A 27,783-nucleotide genomic window follows, 5' to 3' on the forward strand; every position below is an offset into this window, starting at 1 on the left:
TTCAGGACGGTGGGCACGAAAATATAAGAAACACAAGAACACCACTTAGCTTATAATGCCTCTTGAAGTGCCTTTTTCTAGATTAGGAGGAAGTGGACGTGATCCACAAAAGCTCACATTAAAATATAGCAGTTTAGTCTTTAAGGTGGCAGGACGTTTCTGTCTCCTTTATTTTGTTTTTTGTTTGTTTGTTTTTGGCCTGATTACTACATAGGCTGCCGATGGCAAGTAAACTGGAGAGTAAACCAGCAGTTATTCAAACCAGAGAGAATGAAGTAAAATGAAATGACGCTTCCATTCCGAGAATGGATAAATAGAGCTCATCTTTCAATAAATGATTATTACATATAATATATTATTATTATTACATATGTATGTAGGTAGGTAGGTAGGTAGGTAGGTAGGTAGGTAGGTAGGTAGGTAGGTAGGTAGGTAGGTAGGTAGGTAGGTATGTATGTATGTATGTATGTATGCACGTATGTATGTACGTATATGTGTGCGTGTGTGCGTGTGTGTGCGTGTGTAATTGTTAAGTTTTTAAAACATTAGGTCCGCCTCTCACATGTTCCTCAACAATGGGCTGTTTTGATAGATGGGGCAGTTCTCACAAAACCATTTAAGTCCCAGGAGCCTCCAAGCCACAAACATAATGGCATGTTTTTTGTTTCCTCCCTTGTCCAACAGGATATGGAGGAAAAGGAGATACTATGTGTGTAAGTACACCGTGCATGTTATATCCATGGCACTTTATCTTCAGCAGATGACCTGCAAATCCTCAAGCAAAGGAGAGGAATGAGTAGATTAGCACACGGAAAGTGGAGTCTTAAGCAGCTGCGGCGAGTAATGTGAATTTCAGGGGTGGTATGAATCCACTCCAGGTTTTAAAGTGGACTTTATATGAGTCATCCAAGATGCGGATCCTATTTTGGTGATAGAATTCTTCAGCACCCTGGATAGCTCTAGTAAACCAAAACCTGGAGTGGACTCACGGCATCTCTAAAACTGGAGTCACTATATGCCTCAGCTCTGAAGATAAGCCATACTTAAGGGCACCCTCTCTTTTAATACAGATTTCAGAGTGTGTCAGAAACTTTCAAAGAGAAGTAGAATAGTATTACTGCACTCATTCTAGAGATGGTAGGCTGAGGTTACAGATTGCTCGTCGAAGGCCATCTAATAAGTACATGATTGAAATGTGGTTGGAACTAATTAAAGATTCCTCTCCTTCTTGGTCTTCTAATATGTACTACTAATTGTGTGCCATTAAGTCAGTTCTGACGTATGGTAAGCCATTTTCAGGATTTTCCAGGTAGAGAATACTTGGAAGTGGTTTCCCCTTCTCTTCTTCTGGTGGGAGTCCTGGGACTGTGCAGCTTGCCCAAGGCCACCGCCCAAGACCACCTCTTCTCCTACATGGCACAACAGAGAATTGAACTCCCAACCAGGTGCTCCAACTCACTGAGCAACCCGGACAAATTTGGACTCTAAGCCACTAGTTTAAAATGACTTAAAAGTACACTACTTTTTTTAATCCTGGTCCCTATACATTAACAAATAGAGTGGCCCCATACATTGATATGCTTAGCAGAAATGTAACAGAATCATTTTCTCCCACACCTGTGTTCCTACGTTGGGAACACAGGTACTGTATGCTAGACCTGCTACATTTCTGCCTGCTTGTTTGGTGCTTATTAAGGAAGTTTTATCTTTATTTTGTATTATTTTGTATTATTATGTTCACTGTTGGTATGGTGTATGCTTTATTTGTCTAACATGTAAATTGCTCAGAGTGACCTAGTAGCCAGATGGGTGGTATAGAAGCTGAATGAATGAATGAATACAGAAGCCTCTAAATATTAGAGGCTGAGGGACAACATAAGGGAGACAGTGACTCTGTTGCAGACGGCATTATCAGCTATTTTGGAACAAAGATTTGTATGGCGTTTCTGTCATCAAAAACGTATGGCAGCCCTTACCAGATTTTTGCGGTATGTGAGATATTCTCGGAGTGGTCTACCACTGCCACACCAATAGTGGAATTCCAGCTCCGGTCTCTTGAGTTATGATCTGACACTGTGTCCATGACAGCATACGGTCTCTGTAATGAAAGCTGTACCTGCCAAATTTCTTCCTTCTGCAGAACTATCACAGCCAACACAAGTGGAGGGCACCCTTATTATCCAGCTACAGTGGTGCCTCCCTCAATGGCGATAATCCGTTCCAGGAAAATCGCTGTTAAGCGAAAACATCGTAAAGCGAAAATACTGTAAAAAGCCAATTGAAACACATTGAAAACCATTCAATGCATTCCAATGGGCTAAAAACTCACCATCCAGTGAAGATCCTCCATACGGCGGCTATTTTCGGTGCCTGTATAGCAAGGAATCCATCTCTAAACACAGTGGGGAGCCATTTTAATTAACCGGTGGCCGTTTTGAAGCCGCCGGTCAGCTGTTAAAAAAACATCATTTTGTGAAGAATCGTTTCCCAAAGCAGGGAACTTTCATCGCAAAACAAAAAAACCCTATTTAGACCATCGTTTTGCGATCGCAAAAACGTCGTGAAGTGGATTTGTCATAATGCGGGGTAATCATAAAGCGGGGCACCACTATGCAAAGAGAGTCTATTTCTAGACTACAACTGCCAGAATCCCCCAACAAACATAAACATTGCCCATGACTAAACAGAATAAATAAACGTTTCTCATCCAATCTTACAGCAGGTGAAGATCCAGTTATTTGGGAGCAATTCTGTGTCTGTTCAAAAATACATTATTTCTTGTTCAGCCACCTTCTTTCCAAAGTTAAGTACCTGTATAGGATTGCAGCCTTAAAAACCAAACCTGGTGTCAAGTATGGATTTTAATAAAGATATATGGCAGGGGAAAAAAAGAGAAATTTAAATGGGAAATACTTGATAACATGGAAAATCTAAGCCTGTAAGTCTCTTATAGAGAGTCTGTAAAACAGGAGCCCTGTGAAGGCACTCAGATATTCCTCCATAGAATCTGACACTTCTCCAGCCAACACAGAGCTCCTCAATCCATACCAGAGGCGACGAGGAGACCTGTGCAATTTATGGCTGCCTCGATGACTCAGAAGTGTGCATAATGGTCCGGTCATGTGGAAAGCAATTCCCAACCTCGGTGTCCACAGCCAGATCCCTAACCCACTGAGCTGTCCAGCCAAGTCAAGCCAATACTGGATGTTTATTTGCAGAAATCTTGACAGCCTTTAATCTCCCTCCTAGCTGCCATTCCCCTCCAAAAAAAAAAAGCTGTACAAGGCACATAGAAAAAGTGTGAAAACCAGCCCAATTAAATAAAAACAAGAATCAAAACACAGACCTTCACAATATTAATCAAATACAAAACGGAACATGAGGAGAAATATATCTAAGAAACTGAACAGCCATGCAGCAAACATAAAACCATGTTTTCCTAGAAAACCCTGCAACCCATATTGCTGCGTAGTTATAATCATGTGCTGCGAAGTCAATTCTGACTTAACGCCAGCCCTTTCCAGGGTTTTCCCAGTAAAGAAGAGGCAGAAACAGTTTCCTCAGCCTTTCTTCTGGGGATAATTCTGGGACTGTGCAGCTTGCCCAAGGCCACACAGGCTGGCTTTTCTCCCTGGAGGCGCTGTGGAGAGTCAAACAACCTCTGGCACCTCAGCCAGATACGTAAACCACTGAGTGAACTGCTGTTTAAACCCCCATTAAAATCAGTGAAAATGTAGTGCCATTACTTTATGAGGAACTGTCGTCTAACATCCCACACCAGCTGGTCAAAGATACCCAGAGAGGGTCTGGACAGTGTTCGGTTCAGGGGAGGGTTGAGTACAAGCGTTAGTCAGAGCCTCAGTAAAATGAGATTATCTATTTACTTCCTGGCCTCACAACCATCCTATGTGGAAGGTACGACGAATGTCATGTGGCCCCGATGTTGGCCATACGAAGAGACAAAACAGCCTCGTATTGGAATACGGCTGCAGTTTGGACATCTTTTTTATTTTTATGACTACCACTCCCAAAGTAGCCATGCTGGCTGGGGATTCTGGCACATGTAGTCCAAAATAAATAAATAAGATGGTTTTCTGGGAGACTTAAGCCAAAGGTTCTCCCCCTCATGGCAACCTAATTTTTCTAAGGGTCGATCTTGACCTGCCTGGGTAGAAAAGCACAGGCCCTTCCACAGAGTGATGTGGGCACTTGGGCCTTGCGCCTGAGAAAACGACAGTTATTTGGATTTAACAAAAAGGGCCCTTGCCCCCCCTCAAAACAGGTAATATGAAACAAGCAGCATCTCTTTTTTTTTTAAAAAAAAAGAAAAAATTCAGGGCAACAGGAAAGCATGAATTCTCAGAGTATGAGTAAGGTCTTTTTCCCCACATGGATCCTCTCGTGTCTGGTTAAGATGGCTCTCTGAGTGAAGCTTTCCCCACACACATGGCATATGAATGGCTTCTCTCCCGTGTGGATTCTCTGGTGTCTGAGCAGCACCTCTTTCTGACTGAAGCTCTTTCCGCACGCCGCACATTTATACGGCTTCTCGCCCGTATGGATCTTCTGGTGTCTTACCAAGGAATCCCTCCGATAGAAGGTCTTCCCACATTCAGGGCATTTGAACGGCTTCTTTCCTGTATGGATTTTCTCGTGCCTGGTCAGGCTTTCCTTCTGGCTGAAGCATTTGCCGCACTGAGGGCATTTGTGGGGTTTCTCTCCCGTGTGGGCCCCTCGGTGCCGGATAAATGCTTCCCTCTGACCAAAGCTCTCTCTGCACTCGGAGCATTGGTACACTTTGGGTCTCACGTGGATTCTCTCATGTTTGGCAAGGTAGTTTTTCCTCTGGAAGCGCTTCCCACAGAGGTGGCATTCGTAAGGGGTCATTCCGGAATGGATCATCGGATTGGCAGCAAGTCCTGCTTTGCAGCGATGCCACTTCCCGACCTTGTAGTGTAAAAACCTATTTGCTCGTGTACATCTTGGGCTGTCCTTATGCCTTTCTGCAACCCCAATGGGTTCGTCCCACCTCTCCGCTAGTTTCTCCCCCTGTTGTTCCTCGGATTCACATTTTTCTTCGTGAATCTCGGCCACCAGAGAGGCCTTTCCTTGAGATATTTCCAGTGAGATACTGAATGATTCCTTGGGTTCTTTGTGTGTTTGTTGATAATCCTCCTCCTTGATTTTAAGGGGTTCACCAGCATCTGCAAGAAGAAGAAAACAGACTAAGAATTACATAAGTTATGTATAGAAGGACCCCCTATCTGCTGATTCATTTATCCACTGATTTGCTTATCCACTGCCTGAAAATACAAAACAAAAACAACAACAAAACGCCCCAGAAATATGTTCATATTTATATATATTTCTAGGATGTATTTACCAGAACTGAGGAATGTAAAGTAGCATAAGACAAGTACAATACAATATTATACAGTGACTGGAATCCTGTTGCACAGCTAAGTCTGCACAATGGGATGACATCGCCAGTAGCCAATAGCTGCTGTTTAAAGTTCACTTGGAGGGCACGTGATTTGTATACAATGCAACACATGGACTCCAAATGCACCAAAGGTGTTCTGCTGCTTCTGCTGATGTCATCAATGTTACTCTGGAAGAACTGAGCAACAGGATTTTAGCCCATATTACACAATATGATAAAATACAGTACAGTATCATTCTATACCATACCATATTGTACCATACAATACCAGAGCAGACTAGGCCGTTTGCAGTATCTGCAGGGGATCAGATCCAAGCCCCTGTGTGGATACTGAAAAATATGGAAGTAGAGAATGCTATACATTGCACGATCTCTGGCTTCCTTTAGTGGCCAGTTCTAGTAAAGATACCCTGGAAATACATATAAATATGTATTTCTAGGGTTTTTAATTTAGTATTTTTAAGCAGTAGATAAGTGAACCAGCGGATACTGATCCCGCAGATAAGAGGGACCTAGTGTAATAAAATATAAAGCAATACAATATAACACAAGGAAGTTGAATATGAGGAAACAAGTACAATAGATCACAAGATGTTATGAACTGACAGCATCCAGATCTGTGCTGGCACAGGATGCATCCCTCAGTAACCTCCATCCCATCCTGGCTTCCTTACCTGAAATGCTCCCAGGAAACACCTCGTGCGCCTCTGAGTCCCGGGGGAAAGCCATTTCTCCTTGTTCCATTTGAGACACTGCCTCTGGTTTCGGAATCACGAATCCTCCTTCATATAGTGATGGGGGATGTGAGGATGAAAAGAGAGAGAAAAAATCAGGCGGAAAAAAAATGGGTGAAATGCTAGGGGCCAAGGGCAACTGTTAAGGATGTAGGCGAAATAGCAGAAAAGCCTTTTCATTTAGGCCAGTGGTCAGGGAACAGGGGTAAATTACTCCAAATGGGGTAAAAACGAAAATCCTGGGGGTAACAAGGACGCGACCCTAACCCCCTTCCCTCCTCCTCTTCTGCCCAGAGGAGGGTCCCCGGCTGCCTGATCGCCCTCTTCCCACCCCCTTCTCCGACCCGGCTGGAACCGAGCCATGGCGGCCGACGACGGGCCCCGGTCTGCAGCGTATGGCAGCTGAGGTGGCGCGGCCGGCCATGGTGGAGGGTGAGGCCGGGGCGCCCCGGCCAGGAGAAGCCTCTCCTTCCACTGCCTGGAGAAGTGGATCAGGGTGGAGGGGACGGGCACAGCCATGACAGCGGCCCAGGCCAGGCTCAGCCTCCCGCCGCCGGAACACCGCCTCACGCCTTATCCCCGTCCGAGCCCGTCGGGCGGGAGTGGTGCTTGCCCGGCTGCACGGCTTCTTTTGGCAGTGTTTTCACGCCGGCCGGCCAGGCCTGGCAGAGCCTCTCACCCTCCTTGCTGACCCTGGGCACGGGTGGCGAGGCTTCGGCGGCGGCACTCAAGATCCTTCCTTTCAAATCAAGGGGGGGCAATCTTGACGTACATAAATGTTTTAGGGGGTAAAGGGTAAAAAAAAGTTCCCTGACCCCTGATTTAGGCTGAGGGTTGAAGGTTGAGGGTAATAGAACTTTAGCAAGTGGGACCTAATGGAAAATGATGCTGTGTGGAGATCTCCTGTTCCAGGTCTCCTCTCAGCCCTTTCCATGTGTACTTACTACCTCAACACACACACGAACATACACACACCTATTGAAACAGCCAGCATGCTGTGTCTATCAAGCACCCGTTGCCTTTAGCAGCCTTTGGGGTTCTACCCTTTCCGGGAGGGGAACGTGTCCTTATAAAGACTTTCTTATACAGTGGTGCCTCGCTTAGCGATGTTAATTGGTTCCAAAAAAAACCATCGCTATGGGAAAACATCGCTAAGCGAAACACCATTTCCCATAGGAATGCATTGAAACCCGGATAATACCGTCCTTAAGCGAAAATTGCCATAGGAAACATCGCTAAGCGAAACGCGGTTCCCCCATTGGAATGCACTGAATGGCTTTCAATGCATTTCAATGGTTTTGACAGGTCCGTTTTCGCTATTTCTAAAGTGTCTTAAAATGTTCAAAAACTGTTTTAAATGCTTGGGATCGTTAGTGCACCTTGTAAAACCTTTGCAAACTTAATTTGGCTTTGTTCTGACTCTTCGTTAATTTTTGGTGAATCCCCCCCCCCATTGGAATGCACTGAACTGTAGGTTTGACAGCTGGGGGGGAATTCACCAAAAATTAACGAAGAGTCAGAACAAAGCCAAATTAAGTTTGCAAAGGTTTTATAAGGTGCACTAACGATCCCAAGTATTTAAAACAGTTTTTGAACATTTTAAGACACACTTAAAATAGCGAAAACGGACATCGCTAAGCGAAACAGGGGGACCTAAACTGTCATCGCTAAGCAAGGCAAAGTCCCGAACATCGCTATGTGAAATTTCCCCATAGGAAACATCGCTAAACGGAGCGCAAAATCGCTCCAAAAACCTCATCACTAAGCGAATACATCGTTAAATGAGGCAATCGCTAAGCAGGGCACCACTGTATTTTTGGCCGTGCTGCCCACCACATTCAGAGGGACAGAGGTTTTCCATCTCCAAAGAAGAGGAAGTATCTGAGATGAACTGCTGCTCAGTGGTTGGGAGTTCAATTCCCCACTGGGCCTCCTTGACCGGAGCTGGACTCCATGATCCAGAGGATCCATTCCAGCTCTGCAGTTCTAAGATGATGATGATGATGATGATGATGAAAACTATCTGTACAACTTGTCATGTCTTCTCCTCCCCCACGTGAGAAACAGAGCAGGACATATTTACCCAAAGAGCTGATGTCCTCGGAGTTCTCCTGCATGACTTCCCAATGCATTGTTCCTTGTGTGGGGTTTAATGTAGACCATTCCGTGTTGTCCAAAGACCCAGCCACGTCATTCAAAGGCACACTCCCCTGAAATAGTAAAGCATGCCATTCCCCCAAGTAGGTCTTACAGTCTAGTACAGTAGGACCCCCTTATCCACAGGATCACTATCCACTGAAAATATTACAAGAAAATCTACCCCCCCCCCAAAAAAATAGATTTAACGATGAAGTTAACAGAACAGGCCAATAAAAATAGCCAGAGACGTATAATTATAGTATTCCACATTTTTCAGCATCCACAAGGGGGACTTGGAACCGATCCCCCGTGGATATGGGAGTCCTACTATACCAGTCTAAAATATAACACATAAAAAAGAAATTTTTGCCTATGATAACAGGAAACAAATGGGTTTCGAACAGTATGCCTATCGCCCATCTCATCTAGTTTTCTGTTTTCCCCTCTGGGCTCCCGTAGCAGCTGGGCTGAGTGTTCTGTCAGCTGACCCTCCCAAGGGCCAATCCCTGTCCACCAGGCCCTATAAAGCCCTGACCTCTTCTCTTGCTCTCCAGTTTGGGAGTAGAGCACCCGTTTCTTCACCCTTGGAACACAGGGCCTGCTTATGGGTCAACTGAACAGAAAGCTAATTCCCCCAGTTCTACACTCAAGACTATCTGCAACCTTATTCAAGACTAGGGATGGGATTTTCAGGGTATATTTTTGTTGGACTACAAATCCCATAATTCTCCCTTCTGCAAGGTCTACCTGACCTATGCATAGTTTAGAGGCATCTGTATTTGGCTCACCTGGGAGAAAAGGCCTCACCTGGAAGGCTTTGAGCCTTAGCTGTGCCTAGCTCTACTTGAGCTTCCTGTTCTTGCCCCAGTGTTAGGTGGGAAATTTCTTTCTGAACAGGAAGGTAGGCAGAACCAGGCCTAACTCACCCTCAAAACCTTCCAATTTAGGCCTTGTGTCTCAGGTGAGCCAAATGTTAGGTCTCTGTAAGAGAGGCAGAACTCTCAAAACAGGTAATCATGGGATTTATAGTCCAATAAATTTTAAAAAATCCTATCCTGATCCAAGATCCGGCAAATGCTTTTAAACCACAATGAAAGTGCTCAGTTAGCACCTACCAAAAATCATCGCCCATGACAACTTTCAATACCCTGCCAAAGTTCTGGCCCCACATGGCTCAACTAGCCTCTCGTGCTTAAAACCAGCCCCCTGAGTTTGTCCGTTGAACCTTACATTAAATGAAACAGCTGAACGTTAAATTAAGATATTAATGATCCCTTTTCCTAGCAGACTCCACCGGAACGTCACGTACCTCTGCGAGCCCAGCTTCAGCCACGTCTTGTTCTTCAGGAGGAAGCACCGCGTTAGGGTGATCTGGGGCCGTGATGCCATTGGCTGAGAAAGAAAAAGGAGAATATTTTAGGAGAAAAATTAAAGCACGGTGTTTCTGCCCTACAGAACCTTGTAGGGCAGAAACAACATTCTATAGGGCAGAAACACCATAGTTTAATCATCCTTCCTGCCCTACGAGGAACGTGAGGGCCTTCAGATGTTGTTGGACGGCTCCTTCAGCCCTCATCACTGACTATCCTGCTGGATGTTTGTCTAGTTGTTTGTTTTTCACCCTCACATGTTGACTTTAGTCCAGTGGTGCCTCGCTTAACGATTACCTCATTAAACGACGAATCCGCTTAACGATGAGATTTTTGCGATAGCTTTTGCGATTGCAAAATGATGTTTTAATGGGCAAAATTCGCTTCCCGACGATCGGTTTCCTTCTTCGGGAACCAATTCTTCACATTACAACTATCAAAACAGCTGATTGTCGGGTTCCAAAATAGCCACCTGCTGTGTAAAATGGCTCACCCCTGTGCTTTAGGACAGATTTTTCGCTGCACAGGCATCGGAAAATGGCCGCCCTATGGAGGATCTTCGCTGGACACTGAGGTATTTAGCCCATTGGAACGCATTGAGCGGTTTTCAATTCATTTCAATGGGCTTTTTTTATTTCACTTGACGAGGATTTCGCTCTACAGCGATTTCACTGGAACGGATTATCCTTGTCAAGCAAGGCACCACTGTAGATATGGCTAGTACCCTCTCTCATTTTCAGATCTGCTGGCTGGGGCTCCACCTCTCTCTCGTAGCTCTGCCCCTGCATGTGTGCCCATGAATCTGCCCCTGGTGCATGGGGGTTCAATCGTGACCGGAACCAAAGGGCTGAAAACTATCGCTAGGCGGAAGAGGAGAAAAGCAGCATGGAGGTAGCTGGAAGAACCTGCACGCAAGCACACACACTATAGAGGAAACCTTGGCTGGGAGGTACGTTTTCTGGCCTGGGGTGACTATCTATCCAGCACCAACCAATCATTCTCTCCTATCTCTGAATTCAAAGAGGGCCCTGCCTTTCTGCTCTGCTCCTTTCCTTTCTTTCTTTGGAGGTTCGTTTGGAATTTGCTGCCTTCTCTTGCTGAATACAGTCGTGTTTGTCTGTTTGCTATTTGATCGGTTCACAACTGTAAGTAAAGAAAATGGTTTCTACTGTTTCTCAGTAATGTCTCAGAATGAGTTACTGAGACTGTATTTACCAGTGAATGAGAAAAGGAGTGGTCTACTCTGTGGAACATGAAGCTGTTCCACTCTGTGAATCCCTGAACTTCGGCTGCACAGCTCGAGGAATTTAACCAGAAGTTCAAAACTCTGCAACATATCCTGGGTCAGACTCATGGGAATTATAATCAAGATGGCTGTGTTTTCCCCTGCCCTGCCCTAAGCCAATCTGCTGCCCTATGAACACAAAATAAACCCCCAAAAAAGAGTAATCCAGGAATGACCCTAATACTCGTATTCCAAAATCATCTGAAGGGGGGTTGGAAGATTCCTTTGCTGGGCTAACAAACCTTCACCTAGCAAACAGAGGTCCTTGTTGATCTTCTCCTTAGCCTCTGCATAGATTCGACTCTCAGTTGTCTCTGCTGTGCTTGAGGGACTCACAGACACTTCGTCCAGTGGCACCTGAAAGGAAGATGGAAGAACCCACTCAGAAAAAAAGAGAGAGAGAGTTGGAGAGAGGGAGAGTCTCATAAGGCTCGTAGGAGCCTGAGAGCATTGACTTTAGGTGGCATGTATGTGGTCCCCCCATTGTTCAAATGTGGGCCTGAAATCCTAGAATCATGGAGTTAGAAAGCGACTGAAGATCCATGTTGTCAACAGCTGGCAAAGCTTTGCCTGTCACTTTTTTGGTGTCAGAGCTGCTCCTTGATAGATGCTCCTGGTCCGTTTTCTAGCTTCAAATTTTAATTCTGGCCTCACACAGACTTCCTAGTTCCTTCCATAGAACCACAGAACTATAGACTTAGAAAGGATCCCTGAGAGTCATCCATTGATGATTCATAGGGTCCCTTCTAGCTCTGCCATTCTAAGATGATGATGATAATAATAATACAGTGGTGCCTCGCTTAACGATTTTAATTGGTTCAAACAAATTCATTGCTATGGGAAAACATCGCTAAGCGAAACGCGTTTTCCCATAGAGATGCACTGAAAACCAGATAATCCGTTCCAATGGGAACGGATTGGCTTCCTTAAGCGAAAATCGCCATAGGAAACATCGCTAAGCGAAACGCAGTTCCCCCATTGGAATGCATTGAAACCTCTTCAATGCATTTCAATGGGGGAGAAAAAAATCACCAAAAATTCAAAAAGAGTCAGAACGAACAAATTTGGTTAACAAAGGGTTTATTAAGTGCACTAACAATTTCAAGCACTCTAAACCCTTTTTAAACAATGTAACACTTTTTAAAAATAGCGAAAACAGCTGTCAAAAACATCGCTAAGTGAAACAGGGGGACCTATACTGTCATCGCTAAGCAAAGCAAGGTCCCGAACATCGCTATGCGAAATTCCCCCACTGGAAACATAGCTAAACGGAGTGCAAGATCGCTCCTAAAACCTCATCGCTAAGCGAATACATAGTTAAATGACGCAATCGCTAAGCGAGGCACCAATATAATAATAATCTAACCACCACCACCCGAAAAAGCAGTAAATCCACAGCCAAAACATTCCTCACCGACGGCCATTCAACCTCTGTTTAAAAACTGCCCATGATAGCCCGTTAATCATGATGTCATGTTACTTCTCCAATCAGTGAAAAAGATAATTAAAAATAATATTATTAAAAATAATAATACAGTACCAAAATATGAAACTTCTAATGAGGGATCATTCATTTCTCAAGGCATTTCGGTCAGTGGTGAAAAACCCATGGTGATTCAAGCCCATACGTTAGGTCAGTGTGGCAACTTGTGACTAATTCAGAAGGTGCTGGTTGCCTTCCAGGTTGCATGATGGGCATGAGACCAGGAATGTAACTGGCACCTTATTAATTAGCAACAATTCACCACCATGACTTACGTTATTTCACTGATACATGCAGAAATTCTCAATAGGATTTCAGCCCATTTTTTCCTTCTTCAGACACTGAACTAGAGTCCAGCTATGTGGAGTTGAAGATGAATACAGTGGTGCCTCGCATTACGATTGCCCCGTTTAACGATGAAACCGCATTACAATGAACTTTTTGCGATCGCAAAACGATGTTTCCTATGGGGGAATTTCGCTTTGTGATGATCAGTTCCCTGCTTCGGGAACCAATTCTTCGCAAAACAACGATTTTCCAACAGCTGATCCGCGGTTTCAAAATGGCCGCCGGGTAAACAAAATGGCCCCCCGCTATTTTCTGGGACGGATTCCTTGCTGAACAGGAGCGAAAATGGCCGCCCTATGGAGGATCTTCGCTGGACGGTGAGTTTACAGCCCTTTGGAATGCATTAAACGGGTTTTAATGCGTTTCAATGGTTTTTTTCTTTTCGCATTACGTTTTCATTCTACAGCGATTTCGCTGGAACGAATTAACGTCGTAATGCGAGGCACCACTGTAAATATTCATAGATTATAGTTCAAATCTTCCTTTCCACATATGATCTCATGGCCATGACCTCAAGGGCCTCCTCACTGATCCACTCAAGGTCACCTGGTGAGATTCAGGGCACTGTCGGGGCTAGAAGCCAGATCGCCTGAGTCTCCCTTCCTAACTCTACTCTGCTTACTACACAACACTGCTTCTCACACTGTGTCATATTCGCTCTCACCTGCCATTCCCAAGTCTTGGCCTCTTGGGGATGTCTCCGAAATCCCTCCACCAGCATTTGGGAGTCTGTATCTGCATCCCACGATTTGACGTTGGCATGCATCTCCTGCGGCAGAATAGCCAGGAACTGCTCCAGGATCAGCAGCTCCAGGATCTGCTCCTTGCTGCGTCTCTCTGGCTTCAGCCACCGGTGGCAAAGCTCTCGAAGCTGCCCATAAATCCTCTGCGGATCTTCGACTCCCTGGTAGCGGAATTGCCTGAAGTGCTGGCGCAGCGTCTCCATCCTGTTGGCTTCTATTCGCAAGATGGCGGCCTTCACCTTCTCATAGTCCTCCCGGTCTCCGGCTTCGAGGCTGCTGAAGGCCCCTTCGGCTTCTCCGCTCAAGGCTGGCAGGAGCCGGGCTGCCCATTCTCCTCTCGGCCATCGGCAGGCTTCGGCAACTTGCTCAAAAGAAGCTAGGAAAGCCTTGGCATCATCCCACGGTCCGAGTTTGGCCAGTGTTGGGTTTTCCCACCCTAAGTGATGGTGATGCAGGACTCTGAGGAACTCTTGACATTGGGCCACCCACAGCTGGGGAAACCTCTCAAGAGGCGGCAGTTTGCCATTTTGCAGAGTTGTTTGCCCCAAGAACTCCTTCAAGCTTGTCCCCTGGATGATGTGGTCAACCTTCCCTGGAGCTTCCAGCCTCTCCGCCATTTTGAATTCTGGAGCTCTTCTTTCTGTTTCAAAATGGCCCTTTGGGGAATCCTCCTGGTGAGATGCGGAGCCTCAGGAGGGAGACGGCTGAGTCTCTGGCTACTGAAAAAGGGTCATGAGGTTGATGTTATTGATTTTTTTTTTTTTTGCTTCACGTTGCTCGTCCCCAAGAGCTTTCCCTGGGAGGAACTCCTAAACAGTACGCAGGATTGGACCCTGCAGGAAAAAGATTCACAGAACAAAACATCAAAAAGATATCCAGAGAGATTCTAGAGTTGTCCAAAACTGTCTCAAGCCTGAACTGTTTCTCTCGAAGCGAAAAAAAACCCACAAAACAGAAGCTGTCATACTTTGGGCACACTCCTCGGTTATGGAATAATTTACCTTCAGAGATCTGTATGGCCCCTTCGCTGGGTATTTTTAAAAACCAGTTAAAAACTTGGCTTCCCTCCAGGCACTATTTAATCTATCTTCTTTATTTTTTCCCTCATCTTGAATGGTTTTTTAATCTTGATAATGATGCTATTTTAATTGTTTATTTTGTATGCTGTACGCCGCCCAGTGTAGTTGAATGACTAGATGGGTGGGATATAAATATAATAAATAAATAAATAGGACATCATGAAGAGACGAGGCTCTCTGAGAAACAAAAAAGAATACTGTCAAAATGTTATGGGGTAGTTATGTTAGCATTAAGTGCTACAGTATATGATGATGAATAACAATCCTTCTTCTGGAGGCATTTCTGGGACTGTGCAGCTTATCCAACTTGCAGGAGCCCCCCCCCCCCCCGGAACTGAACTCCTCACCTCTGGCTCCATAGCCAGATTTGTGATTTAATTTTATTTTCTGTTGTTTCTAGGGGTAAGCCACTGAGCTCTCCAACCAGCTCTCCACACTGATTAAAGTGATGCTAAAAGGCACTGCTAGCAATCTTTGCATTATTCTTGCAATATAAAGTGCAATTTTGAGTAAAGTATAGCTCAGCAGGCAAGATTGTCCGACTAAGATTCTAAAGAGATCTGAGTTCCAATCCCTACTAGGCAGCCGGAGGAAAAAATAAAAATCACTCCTTGAACATCTCACCCGCCTCAAAACCCAGTCGCCCCCTTGGCTGACCCATAAAAACAATAGAAAATAAAAATAAATTGCAAAAGGGTGGGTCTCTCCCTTCACCAGGAATGGAATCTACCCCCATATCAAGGTTTAGAGAGGAAACTGCTGCTAGCTTCAAAGATTCACTGATTTCCCCCTGAACGTTTTAAAACTGGAAATGGAACCTTTTTTTTTTAAAGGAGAAAGGTGGGATAAAAATATTTTAAATAAATATAATAAAATAAATAAACGAACTTTTCAACTAGCTCCCAGGTTCTGGGAATTGGAGAAAGCTTGCTGGTTTGGACACCCACCCACCCCGCCTAAAGCTTAGCTACAGGGGCACCCTTGCCACCAGCTAAGAATTAAACAGACCATCATCCACCGCAAAATGATGGCCCATTGCCCAGCCAAGATATTTATTAATCTCTCGAGTTTCACCTGGTTCATTTTCTGCTGGTTACCTCTCTTCCCTCGTTGCCACTTGCCCGATCGGGCCCTTTAAAACTCATTTCTCCCTCGCAGCCATTCAAAAGCAAGCATATTTTCCCCTCCCAAGGAAGCAGGAAAGGCGGGCGATGGGAGGGGAAAAATATATTCTTACACCACTTCCAGTCCCTCCCACCCCACCTCCCTTCTCAAATTTCCCAGGTCCTCCAGGAATCGGGAATTAACCCTTTCTGCCGCCCCCAGTACTTAGGAAGAGAGGGCAAACCTTCCCCTGGGAGGAAAATATATATATTTATAGATATACAGACACACACATAACAGGGGTGGAGCGGGAGAGGGGGAGGACCAAAGAGGCAGGGGGGAAAGAGAGGAGGAGAACACACGCCCTCCGATTTCCGGTGCTCGTGCGATCGAGGGAAAGAACCCCCACACACACACACACTCCTTTTCGGATTCTGGGTTTGTTTGTTTACCTCCAACGGGCTACTTTTCCTGTTTACAGTTCCTCCCAGCAGCTATTAAAAATGCAATGCATTTTGAGTGCTCCTCCAACAAATGGAAAGGGTGGAATCCGGTCCCTCAAGGGCAGGAACCAATATATTTCAATAGACATGCTCCCTCATTTTATGTGTGTCCTATCTATCTATCTATCTATCTATCTATCTATCTATCTATCTATCTATCTATCTATCTATCTATCTATCTATCTATCTATCTATCTATCTATCTATCTATTCACAGTATCTAATTTTATACTACCCATCTGGCCAAGGGCGACTCTTGTGATAGCAAAATCCAGGAGCACCGCCTGCTAACTCAGGCTTGACTTTCTTTAGAGACTTGAAGTGCCCCTCTAATAATTCACTTTACAGTGGTGCCTCGCCAGGCAGTTACCCCGCATGACAGTTTTTTCGCTAGACATTGACTTTTTGCGATCGCTATAGCGATTTGCAAAACAGTGTTTCTTATGGGGGAATTTTACTGGACAATGTTTGGCCCCTGCTTCGCAAACTGATTTTCGCTAGACGACTTTGACAGCTTCCCCCGCGCTTGCAAAACAGGTGTTTTCGGGACCTACGCTTCGCAAGACAATGATTTAAACAGCTGATGCCGGTGGTTCGCAAAGCGGCTTTTTTATGGCTCATCTTTGCTAGACAACGACGATTCTTCCCCATTGGAATGCATTAAACAGGTTTCAATGCATTCCAATGGGGAAATGCTTTTCGCTAGACAATGATTTCGCTAAACAGCGATTTCAGTGGAATGGATTATCATCTTCTAGCGAGGCACCACTGTATTTGTAAGTGGTCAGGCCAACCAGGCAGAGACTAGTATGGGCAACTTTATGACCCTCTCCGGACTTTGGTATCCCTTCACTCAGGGTCTCTCTCTCCATCTACCTGGGGTTGGCCCTACTGTTGGGCAGACTGAGTCGGTGGTCACAGGCAGCCCAGGCAGGTAAAGAGGTAAAGAGCCCGGTGTGAAGGTCTGAGGGAGGACAGAGCTCTGTACCTCTGGCTGCTCACGTTGTCCCCAACAGGCTCGCTTGCTGCCTTCTGTTATGATTTAAAAGGCTGCCTTGTTCCCGAATCACGGAATGGCAGAGCCAGAAGGGACCTCAAGGGTCATCAAGCCCACCCCCAGTCCATTCTTCTGTCAAAACAGAATTTCTTGCTTCTTGAACATCTGGGGACCCAAGGTTGGGAACCACTTGGTCAAGAAACAGCTACTCTTCTTGTCCCCCCCCCCATTTTTTTATCATAATGCTACTGTTCAGTTACTTATTTGTATTGGGGGAGGGTAATTTTTATTATTATTACCCGTTCTGAGATATATGTCAAAAATAGAAGGATGGCATGTAAGTCCTTAATGTACATATAAATATTTCAATACCTTCTTTTCCAGCTGAACAAGAGTGGTCGACCAGACCAGATGGGCGGGATATAAATCAAATAAATAAAATGAAATAAATAAACAAAAACAGGCAAAATATCCCATGGCGTCACTCAATTCTGGGCAGAGAAGATTTTATTGCCAAAGGGAGTCACAACTTATCAAGTGCTGTCACAAAGGCAACATAAAACACACAGTGTGAGTCCTCATCCGGCTTTATTAACGAAGCAAGCAAGGGTTATTAGCATCCTGTTGCCACCACAATTTACACAGAAAGCTTTGAGCAGCCTGCTTGCCGCATCCGAGAGGAAACATGATAAATTAAAATGCATTTCCTATTTGGACCCTAGTCAAAGGGGCCTACCCTGACTGCTAAAGTAAGTGATAGTTAAGGTTAAGCCCATATGAATCAATGGAACTTATGAAAGAGTCGACTACCAAATCCCCATTGATTCAAATGGGCCTACTCTACTGTGCTTAGCAACAGGATTTGGGCCACTGTAGTTAAATCCACTCCGTTGCGTGGATTTGATCTTAGGACGGCTGGTCTTCTGACCTTGCAGCACAGAGGCTTCTGCAGTTTAACCCACAGTGCCACCACGTCCGTCTAGTTAAAGGGAGTCATAATACAAAGCCTGAAACATCATGACAATCTGGAAAAGGCAATTCATTCTGCATCCTTCTTCCAATCTATACTTTCCTGTGGGAAAATTGTATTTGGATGGTATCTGTGTCTGTTTACTATTAACTGTCTGCTTACCAGCCTGTCTGTTTACCAACCACTGTGTTTACTGATGCCTTTGTATTCAAGGAAATTAGCTGTCTCTATTTACCAGCACTCTGGTTATTCTGGTTGTGTATTCAAGAAATTAGTTACCTCTGTATTGATTAACTTGTTCAAAGGTAGGGGATACAATAAACTGAGGGGAGGCCGGATCGAGAAGAGAAGAACTCCCACTGAACAGGTGCCTCACGGCAGGCTGTTCTGTATTCATCCGGATCCCATCCTGAAAACCACACTCTGAGTGTCCCGTGTCTCTTTTCCTGTCTCCTTGCTGGTTGAGGAGAAAGATCCCTGCCCTGAGGCTTCATCTGCAAGAGCCCTACTTCCTCTCATCTTGCAGATCCCGACACTTTCCTAGCGCCGGTGTAAGGAAATGTATCATCCTCCAGATGGGATGGGATTTCTGCTCCCATCAGCCTTAGCTAGCACGACTAATGGTGAAGGATGATGAAAACAGCAGTAGTCCCACCACATGTAGAAGTCCACACCTTGTAGAACTGCATCTTAGTCCTAATGGAAGCAACCTGGGACAGAACTGGCTTCATCAGAGCTCTTTCTTAGTCATCCGCCTTTAATTAAAATAGAGACAGACACGAAGTCGTAACACAGTGAGACCTTCCACAGCAATACAGGAAATATTTAAACCTCATCGTCAACAACATTTGGTCTCATAATCAAAGAGGAGAAACTGAATGTGTTGCTTTTTTATTGATCACACTTAACATTTTTCCTCTTCCTCGCTGAAGGGGAAGAAGATGAAATAGGGCATTTTATTACTGGTTTTGTGTTTCTTAGAAATCTAAATACGGATATCAGTATACACAGCAGTTGACAGAGTGACAGAAGCACAGTGAGGAAGAATACATTGCTTTTGAGAGTAGGAAAAATTCGGAGTGGCTGAATTTGGTTGGGGGAAACGAACGCCAGAGGCAGGCTTGGCAATTAAACCCTGAGAACTCTACAGATTTCCAACCCAAAAGGAGCTGCTTAGTTTCTCATTTAAAAAAAACAAACAACTCCCACTTATTTCCTTAAGTAGCCTGGAGCGAACTTATAATATACAGAATTTCATTTCACTGGTGGGTTACGTCTTTTGGACCAATACAAAACTTGAGAATGAGAATTTACTATGAAGTTATTTACAGTACAACCCATCAGGAAGGCCAACCACAATATAAACCGAAAACCCAAATCCTGCAGGAATGAGCTTGTGGTGTAAAACAGGGAACAGCCGGATAGCTCTGTGGTTTAGGTCTCTGTCTGGGCTGGGAGTTTGAATCCCTCTGGTACCTCCTTGACAGGGCTGGACTGGATGATCCATAGGGTCCCTTCCAGCGCTGCAGTTCTAAGACGATGATGACTTTAGTGCATTCCTTGGAATCAGCACCTTGTTTTGGGGGAGTTGGGAGGCTTTTGAAATGCTCCCTCAGTGTAACAGAGACCTTCTGTAAAGCAGCTCAAATGGAATTTATTAACTCTACAAAAATTAGGCATGACCTTTCTTAAGCTGATCCTTGCCAGGAATGGAAATAATTAGGAACAAAGAAGATTTGTGCATTTGTGCGACCCACCCCGTATGTTATTGATATGTCATTACCCCCCGGGTGGGAGCCTATCGTGGGTAGCAAGATAGTTACACGTCAAGCACAAACTCTAGTTAATAACCTAGATGAATCCTCTGATGCCTCAATAATTTCTCTTTAGCAGTAAAACTTTTGTGACACTGGAGGCACTCGTAAGGTTTTTCCCCCGTGTGAACTCTTTGGTGCAGAATGAGCTTATCTTTCCGATAAAACTTCTTCCCACACTTGGGGCATTCGTGTACTTTCTCCCCAGTGTGGATCCTCTGGTGCCTCAACAGGTTTGTTCTCTGATTGAAACACTTCCCACACTGAGGACATCCGAACGGTTTCTCTCCGGTATGGATGATCTGGTGCACCATTAACGTCGCTCGGGAAATGAAATTTTTCCCGCACTCGAGGCACTCGTAGGAACTTTCCCCCGTATGGGTTCTCTGGTGTCTAACCAGCTTAGATCTCGGCTGGAAGCTCTTCCCGCACTCAGAACCATCGTGTGCTTTCCTCCCAGGCTGGATTCTCTGGGGTGTCACAACGTACGTTTTTTCCTGGAGGTTTTCGCCAGACATGGGATGTCCGTAATGGTCTTCCGCAGGATGTTTCATAACAAAACCTAACCTGTAGTTGCACTTTCTCCCGTATTTGGAGACCAAGAACTTCCTAGGCCTCGAGTCCCACGTTCTGGAGTTTTCTCCCATGGCAATAGTCAGGCTCTCCGAGAACCTCCCAGATCCTCCATCTTCTCCTGGGCATTTCCTCTCAAGCTCCTGGCTGGCCTCGTATCTTTGCTCATAAAAGGCTGTCGTCAGAGGCAGGTTCCACGGATTCATTTCTGTTAATGCTGGCATGGCCTCTCCCTGCTGAGCGTTCTCCATCTTGATCAAGCTGTTCTTCTCACCTGAAGAGAAAGACAGAAGAATTTTTGTCTACACTCTGGCTAACTCAGTCACAGTCCTCCAAGTTCCTTATTACTGGCCCGCCCTCCTGCCCTCAATAGTTGACTTCAGAAAGCATCTGCTAGGCAGATATACAATAGGGCCCCATATTAGTATCTGCCGTATCACTCATCCACGGTCTGAAAATAGTAAAATAATAAAATTTCACACTACCAGAACTGACAACTAGAGGGAGCCAGAGATTGTTATGAATTCTTGTTGGTGAAGAATATGTACATCACATGGTCTCTGCTCCCCTCTAGTGGCCAGTTCTAGCAATGCATGTGAAAATATGCTATGTACAGTGGTGCCTTGCAAGACGATTTTAATTTGTTCTGCGAAAATCGTCTTGTGAAAAAATCGTCTTGTGAGGTTCCCTATGCATCGGTCTAAAAAACAAAGTCTTGCGAAGCATCGGTCTCAAAAAAAAAAAAGTCTTGCAAAGCACGGTCATAGACAAAAACATCTTGCGAGGCACCACAGTGATCACAAAAACCAATCGTCTTGCGGGTTTTTCGTCCCACAAGGCAATCGTCTAGCAAGGCACCACAGTATAGTTTTTGCTATTATCTGCAGTTTTTGGCATCCATGGGGGCGGTGCCTGGAACCAACCCCCCACAGATATGGGGGTCCTATTGTATATATATTCTGTTCTCTACGATTCTGTTGCCCTTCTTATATGTCCCCATGTTTTCTCTCTGAAGTCAAATGTGGAAGCCTTCTGAGGGTTTACCCCACCCTAAGTGCAATCATATGAATCACGGCAATGAATTGCTACTCAGATTCTGATTCCCATGACTTGGTGGGCCCACGCATTAATCTTCAGTTACCGTGATCTACACAATTACATGTACATCAGTGTAATTCCCTGCTAGGATTCTGGCGAGAGTAACAAAGAAACTCATGCTGCCTTGAATTTGTGGCACTTGGGAAAAGTATGGGATAAACGCGATCCTATCAACTTAAGAAGAATGTACTCAAGGGACTCTTGAGTAGTGGTGGTGACAGATATCCTAACCAGTACCTATTGATGGCATTAACAGCTATAAATTCATTCTAGTTCTTTTTGAAAGCTGTGCATGTAGACTGGCATCCCCCAATACTATGGTGGTGAATCCCAGTTTGATTCTGCTTGGCTGTCTGAAGAAGCCATTTGAAATCTGTTTTGAATCCTGTTAGCTGATGATTCTTGCTTCTAGTACATGACGGACAGAGAAAACTTATCTTTATTCACTTCCTGGTCATGGACCATAATACATCATCATCATCATCATCATCATATCATCATCATCATCATCCCTACTGATTTCTCTGCAGAATGCATTATTTTATACATTGCTATCAGGCTTCCCTTTACTCACTGTCCCCCCCCCTCCCTTATACAAGCATCTTATTGCAACCCTCTCATTCCACTGGAGTTCCTCCAGCCCCTTGGTCAGGTTAGTTTCTTGCTTTACATAATTTACTGTACTTTTTGCAAACCAAGTCTGTGTGCCTCGTTGTTTTTATCATGAAAAAGGTACTGTACTTCTGCTCATCTTGAGATAAGGAAGGGATCTCATAGGATCACAGAATAATTGAGTTGTGAGGGGCCTATAAGGCCATCGAACCCAACCCCCTGCTCAAAGCAGGAATCTGAGGGAAAGGAGATCTGACAGATAGTTGTCCAATTTTCTCTTAAATGCCTCCAGCGCTGGAGCGCTCACCATCAGCCAAAGTAATTGGTTCCATTGTTGTACTGCTCTAACAGTTAAGAATTTTTTCCCCTGATATTCAGCCTAAATCTGGCTTCCTGTAGTTTGAGCCCATTATTACGTGTCCTGTACTCTGGGATGATAGTGAACAGGTCCTGCCCTTCCTCTGTATGACAGCCTTTCAAGTATTTGAAAAATGCTACCCTTTCTCCCCTTCATATTTTCTCAAGGCCCAGTTCTTTCAGCCTTTACTCCTAGTTCTTGGTTTCCAATCCCTGGATCATCTTTGTTGCCCTCCTCTGAACTTGCTCCATTTTGTTGGCATTGTGGTTCAAGTGTGATCTCCAGAACTATCATTTCCCCCAAAACCCAAATCCTTGGGATGTGTTAGACTACAACCTCCCTCGTCCCCTATCAAGAGATGGGAGTTGTACTCCAAGACACCTGGAAGCTGCCATGTTGGGGGGAGCCAAAGACTTGCAATGGAGGGCCGCAACACCCAGAAACCCTGGCCCACGTGAGGGGAAGTTCTGGAAAATCATTCTTTTTTTTCTAAGCTACAAGACCTGTCTGTTTACATCTTACATTTCCTCCATTTTGTACCCCAACCGGGAAAAACTCATTTGGCAAAGTGACACAGGACTCCTGGCATTGCACATTTTCAGTTGTGTTATTTGTTAGGTGCGGTCAAGTTGCTTCCAACTTTTGGAGACTCTAATAGGGCCTGTGAGATAATAAGGGTAAGGATCGGTCTGTTGTTGAAGCCTCCCAGTAAAGTTTCTCATGGCCATGCAGGGATTTGAACCCAGGTCTCCTGAGTCCTAATCCGACACTCTATCCGCTACACCACGCCGGCTCAGTAAAGCTTCCAAAGACAAAAAATACCCAGTGTTCCTTAAGAAAACCGACCCTTGGGGGAATTTTTGTCCATTTCGATTTGCAGCCTGATCCCAAACATGGAATGGGGCAAGGGTTATAATGCTTAGTGGAAGGACCACACGGAGGGCGTAGGCTTTCCCTACAGGAAGTGGGGAGAGATTGGCTTCAACCATTTGCCTCCTTCATTGGGTCCCCACCTGGAGCCGAGCCCATAAGCCTGCTTATAAGTATTTGCTGGGGATGGGCGGAAGGAAACCTTCCATACACTCTGAAGTCTGTCCCACACTCTCAGCGGATGCTCTGAGGCCCAACTACTGGATCTTTCCAACTGAAATTCTTTCCGTTCAGGGACCCGTTTATAAGAGTGGGTTTCCTCTGCAGATTCTCTAAAAGGTCTGGTCCGCTTATCTATCCAAAAGGAGGCTCTTCCCTACCAAGAACACAGGGCTTCTTTTCCTCCGCTACGGAGGAGCGGATCACTCCCTCGTTCTCCTGCAATGGCGCAATCTCCCATCCTGAGAGGACCTCTAAAGGTCTTTTCTCTCCAGTCTGGATGTTCAGATTGTCTCCCATCATCATACTATCTTCAGTTTGAGGCCTTTGGAAGGGTTGTGGAGTTTGCAACTCCTCCGATATCTCTCCAAGATGGATCTGAGGTTTGAAGCTTCTCCTGCCCTCGGCGCATACATACAATCCCTCCCCTCTTTGTCTGGTGCTTATAGCACGGTCAAGGTTTTTCTCAGATGAGGGACACCCCGAGATACCTCTCCAGTATGTTTTGTAGCACGTCTTCTCCTGTCACTATACTTTCTACCATCCTCAAGAGAAGGCCAAGCTGCTTTGCTTGATGGCACAATGCAGACATTTCAATAGATTTTGGATGGTTTTCTGAGAACTTACGCCCGTCCATTCTTTTACTTTGCTGGTTTCCTTCCCCAATAGTCTCAAAGCCTTCACTAATACAAGCAGTGGCCTTCTAGATGTTGTGGCACTACAACGTCCACATTTATTAGCCACTGGTTGTGGCTGATGAGAGTTGTTCAGCAATGTTTGAAGGGTCACAACGTCTTGCATTAAAAACCTCATCGTGCAGTGGTTAAATTGCAGTACTGCAGTGAAGACTCTGCTCACAACCTGAGTTCGATCCGGATGGGGGCTCAAGGCAACCGACTCAAGGTTGACTCAGCCTTCCATCCTTCTGAAGCCAGTAAATTGAGTCCCCAGCTCAGGGTTAGCCTGTATAATTAAATTGTAAACTGCCCAGAGAGAGCTTTAAGTACCATGGGGACCACTATGATGCACGTGGCAAAATAAATGACAAATGTTCTATGAAACAGAGCTTGTTCACAGTTGACCATGTTTGTGGGTGGATGGCTGAGCCAAAGCAGTGATCTGGCACTCTTTTCAAAGTGCCCCCCCATGGTTTAAAAAAAATATTCTGCACAACTGAAGGTCATACACAAATGGCATTTTAATCCCTATAAAAATCAGCTACCCAGGTTGCATATTGGAAGTGTGATATTATGGTTACTTTTAAATGCAATTTGTGGGGCTGTGACATGGTTCATGGAAAATATTTCTCATACTGAAGGAAATTAATCACTGAGTCCTACACACTGGAATGCTCCACTGAGATAAATTTCAATCTCTATTGGTCATAATGAAATGAAAAATGACATTCCAAAGACTTCAGGGCCTTAAGCACCATTCTATTTAACAGCAGCTGCCACGGAAATTTGGAAGAAAAACAAAATATAAACAAATCGAATGCATCAACTGAAACAGAAAGAGTTTATAATACCTAGCAGCCATCAAGTCGCTAATAAAAAAACACCCAGACAAAGTGGTGCCTCGCTAGACAGTTACCCCGCATGACCGTTTTTTCGCTAGACATTGGCTCTTTGCGATTGCTATAGTGATTCGCAAAACAGTGATTCCTATGGGGGAATTTTGCTGGACAATGTTTGGTCCCTGCTTTGCAAACAGATTTTCGCTAGACAACGATTTTGACAGCTTCCTCCACGCTCGTAAAACAGGTGTTTTCGGGACCTAAGCTTCGCAAGACAGCGATTTAAACAGCTGATCGGCGGTTCGTAAAGTGGCTTTCCTATGGCCGATCTTCTCTAGACAACGATGATTCTTCCCCACTGGAATGCATTAAACAGGTTTCAATGCATTCCAATGGGGAAATGCTTTTCGCTAGACGATGATTTTGCTAAACAGCGATTTCAGTGGAACGGATCATCATCGTCTAGCAAGGCACCACTGTAATTCATTTAAATCTTTGGAAAGATATGCTGGGATAACACCTTTCTTTTAACTTATTTCCCAAACAACAAAGCAAAACCACATCTACATATGTTCTTAACGTAATTCATGTTCCATAATTTATTGTCCTCATATTATTTGTTATGTAACACAGCAGAACCCCTGTATCCGTGGGATCAGCATCCATGGTTTCACTTATCTGGGTCTGAAAATATTTAAAAATATTAAAAGAAAAAAACTGGAAATAGGTAGTTCCACAATGTAATTACCAGAACTGGCCAGCAGAAGGAGCCACAGACCATGCAATATATACAGTTCACTATTATCTGACATTTTCAGTATGCACAGTGTAGCTTGGAATCAATTCCCCATGCACATGGGAGTCTGCAGTGTTTCGTTTGATTGCTTATACAGTGGTGCCTTGCTTGACGACATTAATCCGTTCCAGTGAAATAGCTGTTAAGCAAAATCATCGTCAAGCGAATTTTAAAAACCCATTGAAAACCCTTCAATGTGTTCCAATGGGCTAAATACCTCATCGTAAAGCGAAGATCCTCCATAGGGCAGCCATTTTCTGGTGCCTGTATAGCAAGGAATCTGTCCTAAAGCACAGCGGGGAGCCATTTTGCACAGCCAGCGGGCATTTTAGAGCCACTGATCAGCTGTTTGAAAATAGTCGTCTAGTGAAAAATCGGTTCCCGAAACAGGGAACTGATCATCGTGAAGCAATGTTTCCTATTAGAACATCATTATGCGATCGCAAAAACGATCACAAAAACCTCATCGCCAAGTGGTTTCATTGTTTAATGAGGTAATCGTTAAGCGAGGCACCACTGTATTCTGTAGCAAACTGTTAAATCAATATCCAGAACAAATAAATATAATTTTTTGCAAAGACACATTTGGCCACAACACTAGAAGCAACGGCAGTTTCGTCCATGGATATTCTGGTGCCTAATCCTACTTTTCCGCAGGCATTCCTTTTCCCACACTTGACATGTTCATAAAAGCATTATCGCCCTGTGAGTTCTCCGATGTCTGATCATATTATCTCTCCGAGAGAAGTTCTTCCCACATTCCTGGCAGCTGAAAGGTTTCTCTCCCGTGTGCGTTCTCTGGTGAAGGATCAACTGATGTCGCTGTATGAAGCGTTTCTCACACTGTGGGCATCTGTACGGTTTTTCTCCGGTGTGGATTCTCAAGTGCCTCTTTAATACCGCTCTGTTAGCAAAACTGTTCCCACACTGGGGACATCTGTACTGTTTCTTTCCCGTGTGGCTGCCCCGACGACTAACCACGTTAGGTCTCCGAGAGGAGCCCTTTCTGTGCTGCCAAGAGTCGGAGGCCCCTCCTGCTGCTGCTTGGATCTTCTGGTGTTTAACAAGGCATGGCTTGGGTGGCGTCTTTTGCTCCGACGCAAAACATTCGTAGACGCCGCTTTGCGTATCCTGTTTCCTAACATGTCCTGAGCTGCAGGAAGGTCTTAGACTATATTTGGATATTTCGGCTCTCTTGGCCTTTGACTGTGCTGTGGAGGTTTCCCAAACGGAAGCTCCAAGTCCTCCCAAGAGCTGGTGGAAATCGCCGTCCTTCTCCACTGGCTTCTGTCCTCGTTCCACACGAGTTTTGCATTTTTGCTCATAAATTGCTGCCACAACAGGGGCATCCCAAGGAGATAACGCTGCTAATGTTCCCGTCTCTCCCTCCTGGGGACTCCCCATCATGATCTGACTTCTATGCTTGTCACCTGAAGAAACAGAGAAAGGTATTTTGTCCATGCTCTGGGGACCTCTTTTCCAGATTAATTCAGCCTCCTAGTTCCTGACCTTCCCCTCCTGAGAGGTTCTCGCCCTCCCTCTCCGGCTGATTCAGGGCATGTCCTCTATTCCCGCTTTTCCTTCTTTTCTTTGGCTCATGGACATGACGAGCATTGGTATTAGCTTACCAGAGAGCTCGGGAAGTGACTCTTTAGAAATAATTCATTCCTGTAACTCATTACCATCTTTGAAAAATAACTGCCCTTGTGGCAATTTATCTCAGTACTGA

General features: G+C 44.9%; 2 protein-coding genes across 8 annotated transcripts in view; both read right to left on the reverse strand.

Annotated features, from left to right (window-relative positions):
* Nucleotides 1–3,189: 3,189 nt before the first annotated feature.
* Nucleotides 3,190–15,990, reverse strand: LOC110091338 (uncharacterized). Of its 2 annotated transcripts, none has more exons than XM_072988480.2 (7): nucleotides 15,699–15,990; nucleotides 13,467–14,378; nucleotides 11,220–11,328; nucleotides 9,626–9,708; nucleotides 8,261–8,387; nucleotides 6,118–6,225; nucleotides 3,190–5,204 (listed from the first exon to the last, which is right to left on the reverse strand). In XM_072988480.2, exons 2-7 carry the CDS (start codon nucleotides 14,160–14,162, stop codon nucleotides 4,360–4,362), a joined length of 1,968 nt encoding a protein of 655 aa, XP_072844581.2. In that variant the 5' UTR covers nucleotides 14,163–14,378; nucleotides 15,699–15,990; the 3' UTR covers nucleotides 3,190–4,359. The 2 variants fall into 2 exon arrangements, with proteins under 2 accessions (XP_072844581.2, XP_072844579.2); XM_072988478.2 differs by having other exon boundaries at nucleotides 11,214–11,328.
* Nucleotides 15,991–17,799: 1,809 nt separating this feature from the next.
* The window catches only part of LOC110091339 (uncharacterized), a 38,681-nt gene continuing 28,697 nt past the window's right edge, over nucleotides 17,800–27,783 (reverse strand). For 3 of the 6 annotated variants that reach the window (XR_013542658.1, XR_013542657.1, XR_013542656.1), the window contains 2 exons: nucleotides 18,735–20,859; nucleotides 17,800–18,295 (listed from right to left, as the gene is read on the reverse strand). Coding sequence is in view for 3 of the 6 variants with exons in the window: in XM_072988475.2 (XP_072844576.2) it covers nucleotides 26,739–27,484 (746 nt within the window). In the remaining 3 variants the exon portion in view is untranslated. Of the gene's footprint in view, nucleotides 18,296–18,734; nucleotides 20,860–24,922; nucleotides 27,485–27,783 lie in introns of those variants that run through there. The other 3 variants (XM_072988475.2, XM_072988471.2, XM_072988474.2) reach the window with 1 other exon arrangement.

This window comes from Pogona vitticeps, chromosome 2 (genome assembly GCF_051106095.1).
Source record: "Pogona vitticeps strain Pit_001003342236 chromosome 2, PviZW2.1, whole genome shotgun sequence".
Taxonomy (NCBI): Eukaryota; Metazoa; Chordata; class Lepidosauria; order Squamata; family Agamidae; genus Pogona; species Pogona vitticeps.